This window comes from Microcaecilia unicolor, chromosome 3 (genome assembly GCF_901765095.1).
Source record: "Microcaecilia unicolor chromosome 3, aMicUni1.1, whole genome shotgun sequence".
In the NCBI taxonomy this organism is placed as follows: Eukaryota; Metazoa; Chordata; class Amphibia; order Gymnophiona; family Siphonopidae; genus Microcaecilia; species Microcaecilia unicolor.
Genome location: NC_044033.1, coordinates 317,993,296 through 318,007,119, shown reverse-complemented (window position 1 = coordinate 318,007,119; position 13,824 = coordinate 317,993,296). Strand labels below are relative to the sequence as shown.

The 13,824-nt window shown below is 43.6% G+C and overlaps 1 protein-coding gene across 1 annotated transcript in view; it reads left to right on the top strand.

Annotated features, from left to right (window-relative positions):
- Positions 1–13,824, top strand: part of PRR13 (proline rich 13) — a 44,255-nt gene that overhangs the window by 22,305 nt on the left and 8,126 nt on the right. Inside the window, exon 2 of the mRNA XM_030198362.1 lies at positions 2,107–2,160. Within this exon, the coding sequence (XP_030054222.1) occupies positions 2,139–2,160 (22 nt within the window). The 5' untranslated portion in view covers positions 2,107–2,138. The remainder of the gene's footprint in view (positions 1–2,106; positions 2,161–13,824) is intronic.

Genomic DNA, 13,824 nt, shown 5'->3' with positions numbered 1-13,824 from the left:
GGATGGCATTTGAAAACCAACATAAGAATTTTGAAGTGGAGACGGGAAGAGACGGGCAGCTAGTGTTCATGGTGGAGGAGAGGGGTGACACGATCAAAACAGTGTGCATGGTGAATGAGTTTAACGGCTGTCGATTGGATTAGTTGAAGATGTTTCAGCGAGTGTAGTGGAAAACCAGCATAAAGAGAATTACAGTAATCAGAGTGATCACCAGGGCAAGGGGAAGAGTGCAAAGAGATTGAGGGGAAAGAGAGGAACAAATAGAGCAGATGCGGTGAAGGGTGAAGAAGGAAGAACAGACCACGACATTGATCTGGGGTGTAAATGTGAGCTTTGAATCAGGTATAACACCAAGAATTCGTACTGAGTCACAGAAGCACAATGGATGGTTGTTGATGGGAGGAGCAGGGATGGTAGAGCAGGGAATGGAGAAGATGATGGATTCACATTTTGAGAGGCTGAGAAACAGGCCATTGTTACTGAGCTAGGCAGAAACAGCGGCAAGACCAGAGTTTTGGGAGGGGGGGGGAAGAGTCAGGGACCCAGAAATGGATTCTTTCCATTAAAATTTTTGTTAGGTCAAGGTGTTTCTATGATAACCAATGGATTATAGCAAGTTTTCTGGGAAGAATAGGTATTTGTAAGTGAAAATTATCTTCTGTTCCTTTTCTTATTAGTATTTTCTTATATAGCCACTAGATATCTCCCAGTAGCTTGGTTCTTGGGTCCTCCAAATAATGGACTCATTGTATAAATTGTAGGGCTGTATATTGATTAAAATGTTCCGCTATTACAATTTTTAATTGCACAATTAATCACATAAAATGCCTCCCTCACATTTCCTCCTATACAGTGCAATATATAGATAACAGATGTAAATTCTGTATTCCCAAACCCCCTCCCTTGCCACAGTCCTAATCTCTCTCTCTTCAATTACTAAACTAAAAATAAAATCATTTATCTTATCTTTGTTGTAGTCATTTTGTCTTTGTAATCATCTGCTTCCATGTGCTGTCAGCACAGTTCTGTGCTCTGAACTTTGTTTCTAGGGCCTCATGTCTATTCACGTTTTTTTTTCTCCTCCTTCACTTCCTACCCTGTATCCATCTGTCACATTCAACTATTTTTCTTTCTCCTCAAATCTATATGGTTTCCATGAGAAGAGATGGAAACTAGATAGATGGATTTGAGAAGAAAGAAAAATAGAAGAAAGTTGAATGTGAAAGATGGATATAGGGTAGGAAGTGAAGGAGGAGAAAAAAAAGAAACAGTGAATAGACTTGCCACCCTCCTCCCCAGGGGCACCATCTCCTCCAGTCTCTCTCATCTCTCCCCTTGCCCTCTTCCTCTCCCCTCCATGGGTCACCATTTCTTCCCTTCCCACCTGTCCACGGTCACCACCCCCTATTTCCAGTACCGCCTTGAGTGAATTTCTTCAAAAAGGTGGTAAATAAATCCTAAACCCTCCCCATGGTCTACACATCTCTCTCTCTCTAACCCTCTCGCTCTCTCTCGCAGTCCGCATATCTCTCCCTCTAGGCCCTCCGACCTGCAGCACTGAACTATGCTGCTGCTTCCTTCGCTCCAAGCCTCTCTCTGTAGTGTCTCACCCGGAAACAGGAAGTTCTCTTAGAGGAGGCGGGATGCTATGGAGAGGCTTAGAACAAAGAGAGAAGCAGCATGGTTCAGCTGAACTTCAGCGCTACAGCAGGTGAGAAAAGCAGCAGAAAATTTATGGTGGGGAGGAAAATAGAGCAATTCTAAATGAAGGTGAGACCTGCCGTTAATATGCGTTAAAATGGTTAATGTATATTGAACATTTAACACGTTAATCATGTTAACGTATTAAATGTACAGCCCTAATAAATTGTAATTGTGATTTAATGTATGATTTTCCTTTCAAAAGTGACTTTCTATCACACAAGTTGAAAAGTAAAGGAAATTTTTTATCACTATGTGGGGTGCTGGAGCAGTTGTAGGGAGTTATAGAAAGTACCCTTGTCTAGTTCTCGGGCTGATGCAGGAAGCAATCTTAGGCCATTACATTGAAGTCTTACAGACAGCACAGTGATCACTGAGTCTGATGAATCTTTCCTGTGTTTTTAGGTGAACAAACTATCCATCTCATCAGACGGACAATGTGGAACCCCAACACAGTTGGTAGGTGGATGACCTGCAGTGATCTGTTCTTTTGTGGTATGGCACCTAATGGATTCAGTTTACACATCTAAAAGGTTCCACACTGCAAAGTCTGGGGTATTTGGAAGTAGTGAGGGAGTTTTTGTTTATTTATGGCATTTGTACCCCACATTATCCCAAACAAGTTTGGGTTCAATGTGGCTTACATAAAGCTTTTAAAGCAAATTTACAACAGGAGAACTATAACGAAAATATAAAACAATAATAGGTAAAAACATCCAATCAGTAGGATGACTCATCCTATATAATAATTTGCACCTCTGTCTGGATACCTGGATTCGTAACACACTTCCCATTGGTCCACCCTGGCAATGACGTCAGAGGGCGGATCAGTGAGAGGCAAGGGAAGCCAGCACCAGCCAGCGGAGGTGAGTAGAGAATCACCCCCTCCCCTCCGAGTTCCATGCCCCCTACCTCCCTCCCTCTCCTCCCCTCCGAGTTGCAGGACGCCCCCTCCCCTTTGAGTTGCAGGACGGCCCTTCCCCCTCCCCTTCGAGTTGCAGGACGTCCCTCCTCAGAGTTGCAGGATGTTCTCCCCCCCCCCCCCCTTCTGGTTCTGGAACTCGGAGGAGAGGGGAGGTGTGGAACTTGAAGGGGAGGGGGGTCCTGGAACTCGAAGTGGAGGGGTGCATGGAACTTGGAGGAGAGGGAGGGAGTGATGTCTGGGGGTATGGAACTCAGAGGGGAGGGGGGCTGGAACTCGGAGGAGAGGGGGAGGGAGGGAGGGAGGCAGGGGGTATGGAACTCAGAGGGGAGGGGGTCTAGAATTCGGAGGAGAGGTAGGGAGGGGGGCGTGGAAACGGGCCTCTTTTACTAGTTTTGAAATAAATAAAAGAATAACATGACTCATTTTGAAATAACAAATTAACTAAAAGAATAGCAATCACCAACAGTGGTGAGAAATTAGTAAATAAGAATGCTTTCAACAATTTACAAAATTTCAAGTAGTCAGTAACATATCTGAGTGGCTTTGGTAGGCAATTCCATTTTTTAATAGCTTGGTATGTGAAGCTTGCATCATGAATAGATCTGTAAAGAAGATTTTTATAATGCAGAAAATGGAGGAGGAGATGGTCTCTCACATCGGATAAGCATTATGTAAAGGTAATTCTAACAAGTATTGCATATAGTCAGGTAAAGACCAAATAAAATTTGATAAACAAGTATACATAGTTAAAGGTAACTTGCATTTATTGGAAGCCAGTTCAGTTTGATTAAAAGAGGTGTATCAAGGGACTTTACGTACAAGAAGAGCCGCAGTATTCTGAGCTGTTTGAAGTTTTTTGATATGAGAGACTTTTAGGCCTGAGTAAACATTACAGTAATATAGCACTAAAGAGCGATAAAGCGAGTTAGAAAAAAAAAAGACCTCAGTCTTTTCAATCTCCACAGAGAATTAAAGACACTAGAAATCACCACAGAAACCTGAGGTTTATTTATTTTATTTTATTTCAAGGATTTATATCCCACTTTAAATCAAAGAGGATTACATTAAAAACATACACAATATAAAAGAAAAATATCCAACAGTAACAATAAAAATTTCATACTGTTAATACATCATTAACCTAAAGAAAGAGCTGCTAGGACAAAGTAATCCCTAACCATCTATATATGGTTTTACAAAATAAAAAGTCTTAAGTAATTTTTTAAACTTCTGAAAGTCTGTACAGAGTCTTAAATAGCCTGGCAGACCATTCCACAAACAAGCCCCAGTTATAGAAAATGCACTATTTTTTGTTTCAGATATATGACAGACAGAGGTTTGCAGTTGTTTCTTTACCACAGAATGTAATTCTCGTTGCAGTTCATACATGCGTAAAGAATCCACAAAATATTGTGGAACCTTATCGTATATACGTTGATATATTAAAGTCAAAAATCTTGTACACGAAATCTGACTGGTAACCAATGTAAACATTTCAAAGTGGGAGAAACATATTCAAACCTCTTCAACCCCCCCCCCCCCCCCACCACCACCACCATCACCATTACCACCATCAAACGTGCTGCTACATTCTGAACAACCTGTAAGGCTTGAATTTTAGTCTTGTTCGTACTAAATCCGATTGCAAAAGTACCAGATGTTATAGTACTATACGAAAATTATACACTGGAAATTATACACTAGAAATGCTACGCTCATGTGCCAAATCGACCCTACCACCGGGATAGCACAGGCACCTGGCAGTAATTCCGAAGTTGGTACGTGCAGTTTCCCCGCGGTAAAAAATAATTTTCTATCACAGGGGGCATTCCTGGCAGTAATTGGCGCTGCTCGATTACCGGACAAGTAGCACACAAGCCCTTATCACCTTCTAAATAGGTGGCGGTAAGGGCTCAGACAGTAAAACCCATCTGTTCAAACAAGCCTACCCAAATGTTCCAGACTAATCCTATGTACCCATCTACCCAACACATATCCAGGAAATAATGACAATGACCTAGACTACATCTCCCACCAAAACTTCCATTTGCTTATCCCGTTTTCCCATCCCCCTCCCGCCTCCTCTACCCCTCCTCCAATGCTCACCTATCCTTGCTCATACTTCTCGTCCCTTCACCCTTGCCCATCTCTACCTACCTATCTCTTTTATTTTTCGGTTATATTTATATTTTCTCTATCAATACTTTGTAAGCCCTATTACTATGTAAGCCGCATTGAACCTGCTTTGAGTGGGAAAGCGCGAGGTACAAATGTAATAATAAATAAATTAAAAATAAATAAATAGCTGCACGCTAATTTTAATAGCGCATGGCTATTTACTGCCCCATTTTTTTAAAAAGGCCTTTTTTCCGCCATGGTAAAAAAATGGCCCAGCACATGCTGATTTTGCATGCCAAAGCTAGCGCAGGCCACTTTTTACAGCGGCTTAATAAAAGGGCCCCTTGATTTTATCCTTATTCAGTTTTAATTTAAAATTTGCAGTCTAAGATTCCATCAGATCCAAGCTGGACTTAATTCTACGCAAGATTTCATCAATGTTTTCTTTAAATGGTATGTAAATAGTGACATCGGCATAATTAAATAAAGGTATTAAAGCCATTTGATTCCAATAATCTACCTAGTGGGACCATCATTATATTGACAGAATGGGAGAAATGGGGGAACCCTGGGGCACCCCACACACAGAGAACCAGGGTGAAGAAATGTTTACTTGATATTGTCTTGACTTTAAGAAACCATTGTAGGACTTCACCACAAATGCCAAACTGATCCATCAGACTCTGTAAAAATATTATGGTCAACCATGTCAAAAGCAATGGACATATCAAATTGTAAAATCAAAATTTTCTTGCCCCGACTTAGGTCGGTCCTGAAATTGGTTTTCAAGGTGGTAATAACTCTCTGTACTATATGCAGGTCTAAACCCCGATTGAGAACTATGTAAGATATTATGAGTCAGAAGGTATTCCATGAGTTGACTGGACACCAGACCATCCATCACCTTTACTAACAGTGGTATGGCGGCCACCAGTCTGTAATTGGATACTTCATTCATGTGACTTAGGGTTCCTAGGAATGGGCTTGAGAATTATTTTGCCTTTGTCTTTTAGGGAATAAGCCTTGAAACAACATAAAAGAAAGGTTAGACATAAGACAGTTAACAAACAGGTAAGTTGCCAACTTCAGTAAATAGGTAGGGTACACATCTCATAAGCAATGTGAAAATAAGTATTTGGACAGAGAATTCAACTGAAGCAACAGTTGGTAGAGAGAGAGAAGACCAAATCCTATCTGCAGGTGAACCTAAGGAAGATATATTCAAAGAACTAAGTTGGTCAGCTAAGGTAATATTAGCACCATTTAGTTCATTTCTGATTTTAATAATTTTTACTCAAAATAACCTGCAATTTGGTCTACAGATGGGAGTAGGTACATTGATCATGGCTACTGAATGAGTATTTAGCATGGAATTAACTAAGGAGTAGAACTTTCTAATGCTAATTTTGTGACCACTAATGTGTTTCGTGTAGTAAGATGTTTTAGCTTGCTTAATTGCGTGCTTTTATTCCTTAATAGTTTTCTCCAGGAAGACCAGTTTTCCTCTGTTCTAGACTTAGAATTTCTTGTTGCCTGCATTTTCTTTTTGCCTCTAGACGTTCCTCTGTAAACCAAGGGGATAGTTTTTTGGTAGGCCTCAGTTAAGCTGTTCTATCCAGTGTTGTCCTACTTATGTCATCCCAAAATTGAAAGAAATTAGAGAAGGAAGTTGATGATAACTGATTGAACAGTATATTAGACTAAAGTTCACTAGCATTAACTCTGCCCAAGTTGTGGAGATGATTCTGTTATTTGCCAGTACGTTTACAGTTGTGTGTTCTTTCCAATTAAGTATCAAAGTTAACTTAAAATGGTCAGACCAAGGAGCAGAAGACCACGTTGGATATGTGATGAAGAAGTTAGTATAGTCAGTGAATCTATATGCTAGGAGATCTACTTGGTGACCTTTGATATTAGATGGACGACCAGTGAAAAGGGAGAATAACCAATAATCAAGGAATTCTGTGAAACTCTTGGTGTGGGAATCATTTAATGAGTCTAGATGAAGATTTATATCAACTAGTAACAACACTTTATCCGAGTGAACACAAGTATTAGAAATGAATTCCATAATATCATTTTCTGCATCATTCCAATTACCTGGAGGGCAGTAAAGTAAAGCCAGACAAATATGCTTAGACAAAGAATCATGACATTCATGTTAAAGCACTTTTAACATGGCTATTTTTATAATTGGCTGAATTGTGAAAATTGAAATAAGGATAAGTAGAACAACCAATTAAAGGCCAATGAAATTGTGGCCTAGATTCAGTGGCATAGCAAGAAGGCAATTTTTGGGTGGGCTAACAGGTTGGATAGGTGGGCACTAGAGAAACACCTGCTCTGCCCCTACCGCACATGTACCCCACTCCCAATAACTTCAATGGAGGTAGCAGTGGTGGTTTCAGTGGCTGCAGGCCACATTGAGAGCTAGGGGAAATAAAGACGGTGCACTCTTTATCCTCCACTGAACCACGGTCCTCTCACACACATATGCTTCCCCCAAATATGCCCTAAATATTACAGTGGGGCCCTAAAATATCAATACATTTATCAAGAAAACTGAAGCCAAATTACTACAGAATACTACATAGAAATTCATGCTAACAGAATACTTTGGTGACACACAAAGAACACAAATGCCAAGTACAGAATAAGTGAAATACAAAGCGATGCATTTTATCCTACAGTGTGCAAAATATAATGCCAGAGATGGTGTTATGGGGGGTGTACAACTAAGGCAACTGTGTTTGGCCCCCTAGCCAGAGAGAACCCCAGGCCAGCCAGAAGCTGAAGAAGGTGCAGCCTGTTAGTAAGCTTTGGGGGTCTCCTATCTCTGCCTTGGGCCTCAGCCATATCTAACACCAGTTCTGACATATTCTAATCACAAACTAGAAAATGTAAATTAATTTTTTTCTATATTTTGTTGTCTGGTCATTTTATTTTTCAAATCATGTTGGTCCCAGGCTCAGGTTTCTACTTCACTCTGTCTTCTCTTAATTCGCTCACCAAGGTTTTCTGTCCGTTTGACATTTCTACTCTATCCATGTCCACTATCCATCTTCCATCTCTGTGCCTCTATCTTCCTCCATGTTCAGTATCTCCCTTTCTCTCTGTTCTTATATTTCCCTGTCCAGCTTCTCCCCTGTCTTCCTCCCCCATGCCAATATATCTCTCTCCTCTCTGACTGTACCCCATCCAGCTTCTCTCCCTCTTGCTCCCCCCCCCCCCCTTCCTGCATCTGGCTTACTTGCTTAATTGCCTGCCTGCCCTCCCTCTCTCCTTCTGTAGGTTCAGTATTTGATCCCTTTTTCCTTCATTTCCTTGGTCTGGCATCTCTGTTTTCCTTCCCTCCCCCCTTGTGCTGTTCCAGCAGTTCTCGCCCTTCCCTCCAGCTCCCCTCCTCTTCCTCCATAAGTCAGGAGGTCTCTCCAGCCCCCCTCCCTCTTTTCCTCCACAAGTCCAGCAGCTGTCTCCCTTCTCTACAGCCCCCTTCCTCCCATGTCCAGCAGCTCTCTTCCTCTTCCTCCCATGTCCAGCAGCTCTCTCCCTTCTCTCCTGCCCCTCCTGCTTTTCCTCCCATGTCCACTAGCTTTCTCCCATCCACATCCCCTCCTCCTCTTCCTCCCATGTCCAGCAGCTTTCTCTCTTCCGTCCAGATCCCCTCCTCTTCTTCCTCCCACGTCCAGCAGCTCTCTTCCGTCCAGATCCCCTCCTCCTCTTTCTCCCACGTCCAGCAGCTTTCTCTCTTCTGTCCTCCTTCCATGTCCAGCAGCACTGTCCCTTCCCTCCAGCCCCCCTCCTCCCCCCAGCCCCCTCCTCCCCCAACAAATCCAGCACCTCTTTGCCTTCCCCCAATCTAACATCCCTCGCTGCCTTTCTTCCCGCAGGTCTGGATCGGGCTATTCGGGTCGGGCAGTGAATCACTGCCTCTTCCTCTTCCTCCCCGCTGCTGTTGCGGTGCCTGCAGCTTTCCTTTTTGGGCCGTCGCTGGCAGTGATTCACACAGGCATTTCCCTCTGCAATGTCCGGCCCTCTCTGATGCAGCTTAGTAAACAGGGCCCTGAGTACTTACAGTGTAAGAGAGGATCCGTTTAATATATGGTACTTTATACAAGTCTTCATACCCTTGAATATTTTTTTTGAATTCTCAAAAATGTACAATTCAAAATGGATAAAAGTGGAGGAGTGGCCTAGTGGTTAGAGCACCGGTCTTGACATCCAGAGGTCTCCGGTTCAAATCCCACTGCTACTCTTGTGATCTTGGGCAAGTCACTTAACTCTCCATTACCTCTGATACAAGCTTAGATTGTGAGCCCTCCAGGGACAGAGAAATACCCAGTGTACCTGAATGTAATTCACCTTGAGCTACTACTGAAAAATGTGTGAGCAAAATAAAAATAAATAAATAAATATACCCTGCATGTTGATCATGAAAGAACATTTATAAAAAAATTAATTAAAAAGTAATTAATTTAAGAATAAGAAGCCAAAACGATTGCAGAGATTTTCACACCCTTTGGCATAACGAGCCCAATAAGCTCTGTTTCCAAAAATTGCCTTTAAAAAGCCTGTAATTTAGTTAGAGCACACCTGTATCTAGTCATAGTAGTTCAGTTGATTTGAATACTTATGCATGAAGACTAGCAAAGTTACCCACCTATAGCAGATATTCTCCAAGGACAGCAGTCCAAGTATTCTCACAGCTGGGTGATGTCATCTGACGAAGCCCAGTGTGGACGCTGACTAAGGAGATTTTTAGAAGTTTCTAGCAGCATCCCACCGCATGTGCTGGTACCTTTCCACCTGCCGCACAAGTGCGGGTTCCTCAATCTTTTAACAAAAGCTAAAGAATACAACTCTAAGGGGAGGTGGGAGGGTATGTGAGAATACTTGGTGTGCTGTCCTTGGAGAACACCTGCTAAAGTTGAGTAACTTTGCTTTCTCTGCGGACAAGCAGGCTGTTGTATTCTCACAGCTGGGAGGCCCTGGCTACCAGGCTCACCGAAAACAACAAATTCTGGGACAATAGGGACTTGAAACGATGAGGCTTGAAAGTCAGTTAACCTATTCATATACTAGTTGCCAAGGTGCAGCCTGGAATTTAAAAAAAAAAACTGGCCCAAGGGGGAGGAGTTGGATTCTAAACACCAAACAAATTTTTTAGGACTTCTGCCCAAGCCGAATGTCGAGTCAGGTGTCCCACTCAAGGCAGTAATGAGATGTGAATGTGTGGACAGCTGATCACGTTGCAGCTTTACAAATCTCATCTATGGAGGCTGACCTCAAGTGGGCTATAACTCTGACATTACGATCCTTGACATGACCCTCTAGAGTCAGGCCAGCCTGGGCTATATAAAGGAAATGCAATCAGCTAGCCAGTTAGAAAGTGTGTATTTGCTGATGGCTACCCCCATCCGGTTTGGGTCGAAAGAAACAAAAAGTTGGATGGACTAACTATGGGCTTTAATCAGCTCCAAATAGAAGGCTAAGGCTCACTTTCAATCCAAGGTACACAGTATACCCTCCTCAGGATGGGCATGTGGTTTTGGGAAAAATGTTGGCTGAACGATTGACTGGTTAAGATGGAACTCCGACACTACCTTAGGAAGGAACTTCGGGTGCGTGCGTGCAGAAAACTGCTCTGTTGTGGTAAAATTTAGTGTAAGATGGATCAGCTGCTAGGACCTGAAGCTTACTGACCCTGCAAACTGAAGTGACCGCCATCAAAAATACAACTTTCCAGGTCAAATACTTCAGATGACAGGAATCAAGTGGTTCAGAAGGAGCTTTCATCAGCTGGGTGAGGACAACGTTGAGAACCCATAACACAGTTGGAGGTTTGATAGGGGGCTTTGTCAATAGCAAACCTCTCATGAAGTGAACAACTAGAGGCTGTACAGAGATGGGCTTACCTCCTTCACGGTGATAAATGCTAATTGCATTTAGATGAACCCTTAGCTGGTTTTCAAACCAGACTCAGAGAAGTGCAGGAGGTATTCAAGCAGTTTTTGTATAGGGTGAGTAAGAGGATCTAGGGCCTTGCTGTCACACCATATGGCAAACTTCCTCCACTTAAATGAGTAACATCTCTTAGTGGAATCTTTCCTGGAAGCCAGCAAAATGAGAGAGACACCCTCCGGCAAATATAAGGATTTGAATTCTACATCCAAGCTGTGAGGGCCATGGATTGGAGGATGGGATGCAGAAGGAATCCCTCATTCTGCTTGATGAGGGTTGGAAAATACTCAAAACATGGATTTATGGAGGACAACTCCAGAAGAAGAGGAAAATAGACCTGCCTTGGCCAGCAAGGGGCAATTAGGATCATAGTTCCCCAGTCTTGTTTAAGTTTCAACAATGTCTTCTCTATGAGAGGTATTGGAAGATACACATGAAGAAGATCCCCCCCCCCCCACCCCTGCTGTGTGATCTGAGCCTGGAACAGAACTGGGGGACTTTGTTGTTGAGATGAGTGGCAAAAAGTTCCACTCTCGGAAGATCTTGTGGGCTATATCCATGTTGAGAAGACCACTCGTGTGGTTGCAAAACCATTCTCAGTCTGTCTGTCAGGCTGTTGTCCTTCCTGGTAGGGACATGGCTTGGAGGACCATTCCATAAAGGACGGCCCACTTCCACATCCCCATCCCCACTGCTTCCTGATACAAGGAGTAGGATCCCGTACTCCCCCTGCTTGTTCGCATAGAATATTGCAATCTGGTTGTCCATTTGAATGAGAATAATTTTGTTCTGTAGCTGATTTCTGAAAGTGTTTAGTGTTCCAAATGGCTGTCAGCTCAAGGAGGTTGATATGAGATCTGTTTCTGAGCAGACCAAGTCCCCTGGGTGTGAAGTCCATCTACATGAGCTCGCCATCCCAGGTTGGATGCATCTGTTGTTAGCACATTCTGAGGAGGTAGAATTTGGAATGGTAGTCTCACAGTCAAATTTGATCAAATTGTCCACCAGAAAAGGGCATGCATCAACTCTGGTGGAATCTGGATTACATCTGTTAGATTCCCAGCCATCTGAGACCACTGGGAAGCTAGGGTCCACTGAGCCACTCTCAAATGGAGCCATGCCATGGGACTGACGTGCACTGTTGAGGCCGGCGGCGAGGATCTCTGTATAGGCATGGATGGAGCCTCAGGAAGGATCTGGGAGTGATCTGCAGCTTGCGTAAGTGCCCTCGATGCCTGATCGGTTTTCAGCTACAGCATCTGCCATCTCCCTGAGCATGGTTTAGAACTGCTTATCAAAGGTAGGCGCTGCCAAAGACAAGGGAGCCAGGAGTGAGGCAGCCCAAGAAGGCATTGGTGCCTGATCGGTAGCAGGGACCTGGCTGCTTGGAGATTTACGCACCGGCACCTCTTCCAAAGAGGGGTAGCACTCCTCCCGGTACCGGCCCTTATTGGGAGCCAGCAATGCTGATACCTTGATGCTCCCAGCACTGTGTGTCGATGAGATAGATGCTTATGCTTCTTGGCCTTCCTCCGATGCTCACACATCGCGGTCCTTTGGTACTGACAAGGACAACATTGAACCTGTATGTGTCCTCAGTGTTAGGTCTGATGTTGACTGGTCCGGGGCCTACTCTCAGTGCCCGATGTTGAGAGAGGTAGAGACCACCTCGATGCCGGTGCACCCCCAGTGGATGTTGAAGTCTTGGCAGCCATTAAGGTCGATGCTTCCTGTGCCGATGTTGATGCACTGGTCTTCGAGGAGCCAAAAAGTTTCTCCTGTTGGACTTTCCACATACTCTGTGTCCTCAACTTCATTTTCAAACAGAGAGAACAAGAATTAGACGTATGGTTAGGTTCATCACAGAAATTACTTGATTACATTGGACACACCTTTTGAAGCCACTGGAGGTCTTCTGGAACATTGAGAAAATAATCGCAGACAAATTAAACTCCTCAATTGTGAACAGTAAAAAGGGGCAGTGTTCAAATTGAGGTCAGTGCTTTGGCCTAAATGGGCCTAGCAACTCACGAAAAATAAAGGAAAATTTTAAATCCGAAAAAAACTATTACAACTTTAAAGGGGAAAAAAATAATAATAAATGAAAAATACTGCAAAAAAGTGGAAAAATACCTACACAGGAAGGCACTGCGAGCGAGAGAAAATATGCACTGTGAGAACATGATGACGCGTCCTCCCTTCTTCACAGAAAAACAAAGACTGAGGAACCCACACTCGCGCTTCGGGGACATAGTTCCTCCTTGTCGAGGCGGGCTCAATCTCAGCTGTCCCATGAGGAGTTTCTGGCTGACACCAATGAGGGAGCGCTCATGGGAGTCAGATGAGGATCCACAGTACTTCTTGGAGGAGGAGTCTTATGGCATCCTATCTGATCCCTGCCCTCCACAGCAAAGGAGACAGTCTCCACCTGAGAACCTTTCCTCCCTATCTTTTATGAAAGAAATGGTGGCTGCCATTCCCATTCCTTTGGAAGTGGAGGATGAGCCCAGGGCTAAAATGCACGAGATCTTGCGGGACGTTCAAGTGAAGAACTGGGAGTCCCTGTCCTCCCTAAGAAGATTGACACCATATACCGGATTCAGTCTTCCCCTGGATTTGAGGTCTCAGTTGCCTCATCATTCCTGGTGGTAGAATCCACGCTCAAAAGGGCTAGGATTTCTAGGGACTATGTTTTGGTGCCCCCTCGCAGGGAAGCTAGAACCCTGGATTCTTTTGGGGCGGAAGATGTATCAGGCCTCTATGCTTGCTTATTTATTTATTGGGATTTATTAACTGCCTTTATGGAGAGATTCACCCAAGGTGGTGTACAGTTTTAACACCAAACTTATAATTTTGTTAGCATAACAATAGAGCATAACAATAGTAATCCTGTATACAATCGTACCAGCTCTACACAAGCCTGTACTTGCAGTCCTTGGTGCTCAGTATATCTGATTTGGCAGACTCTCTCCCACCAGAGCAGACTGAATCACTTCACCAGTTGGTCAAGCAGTAGAAGGTGTATCGTAAGTTCTTGACCAGGGGCACCTACGACACTTTTGATGTGGCATCCAGGATCTCTGCTCAAAGTGTAGCGATGCACAGACTCTCATGGCTGA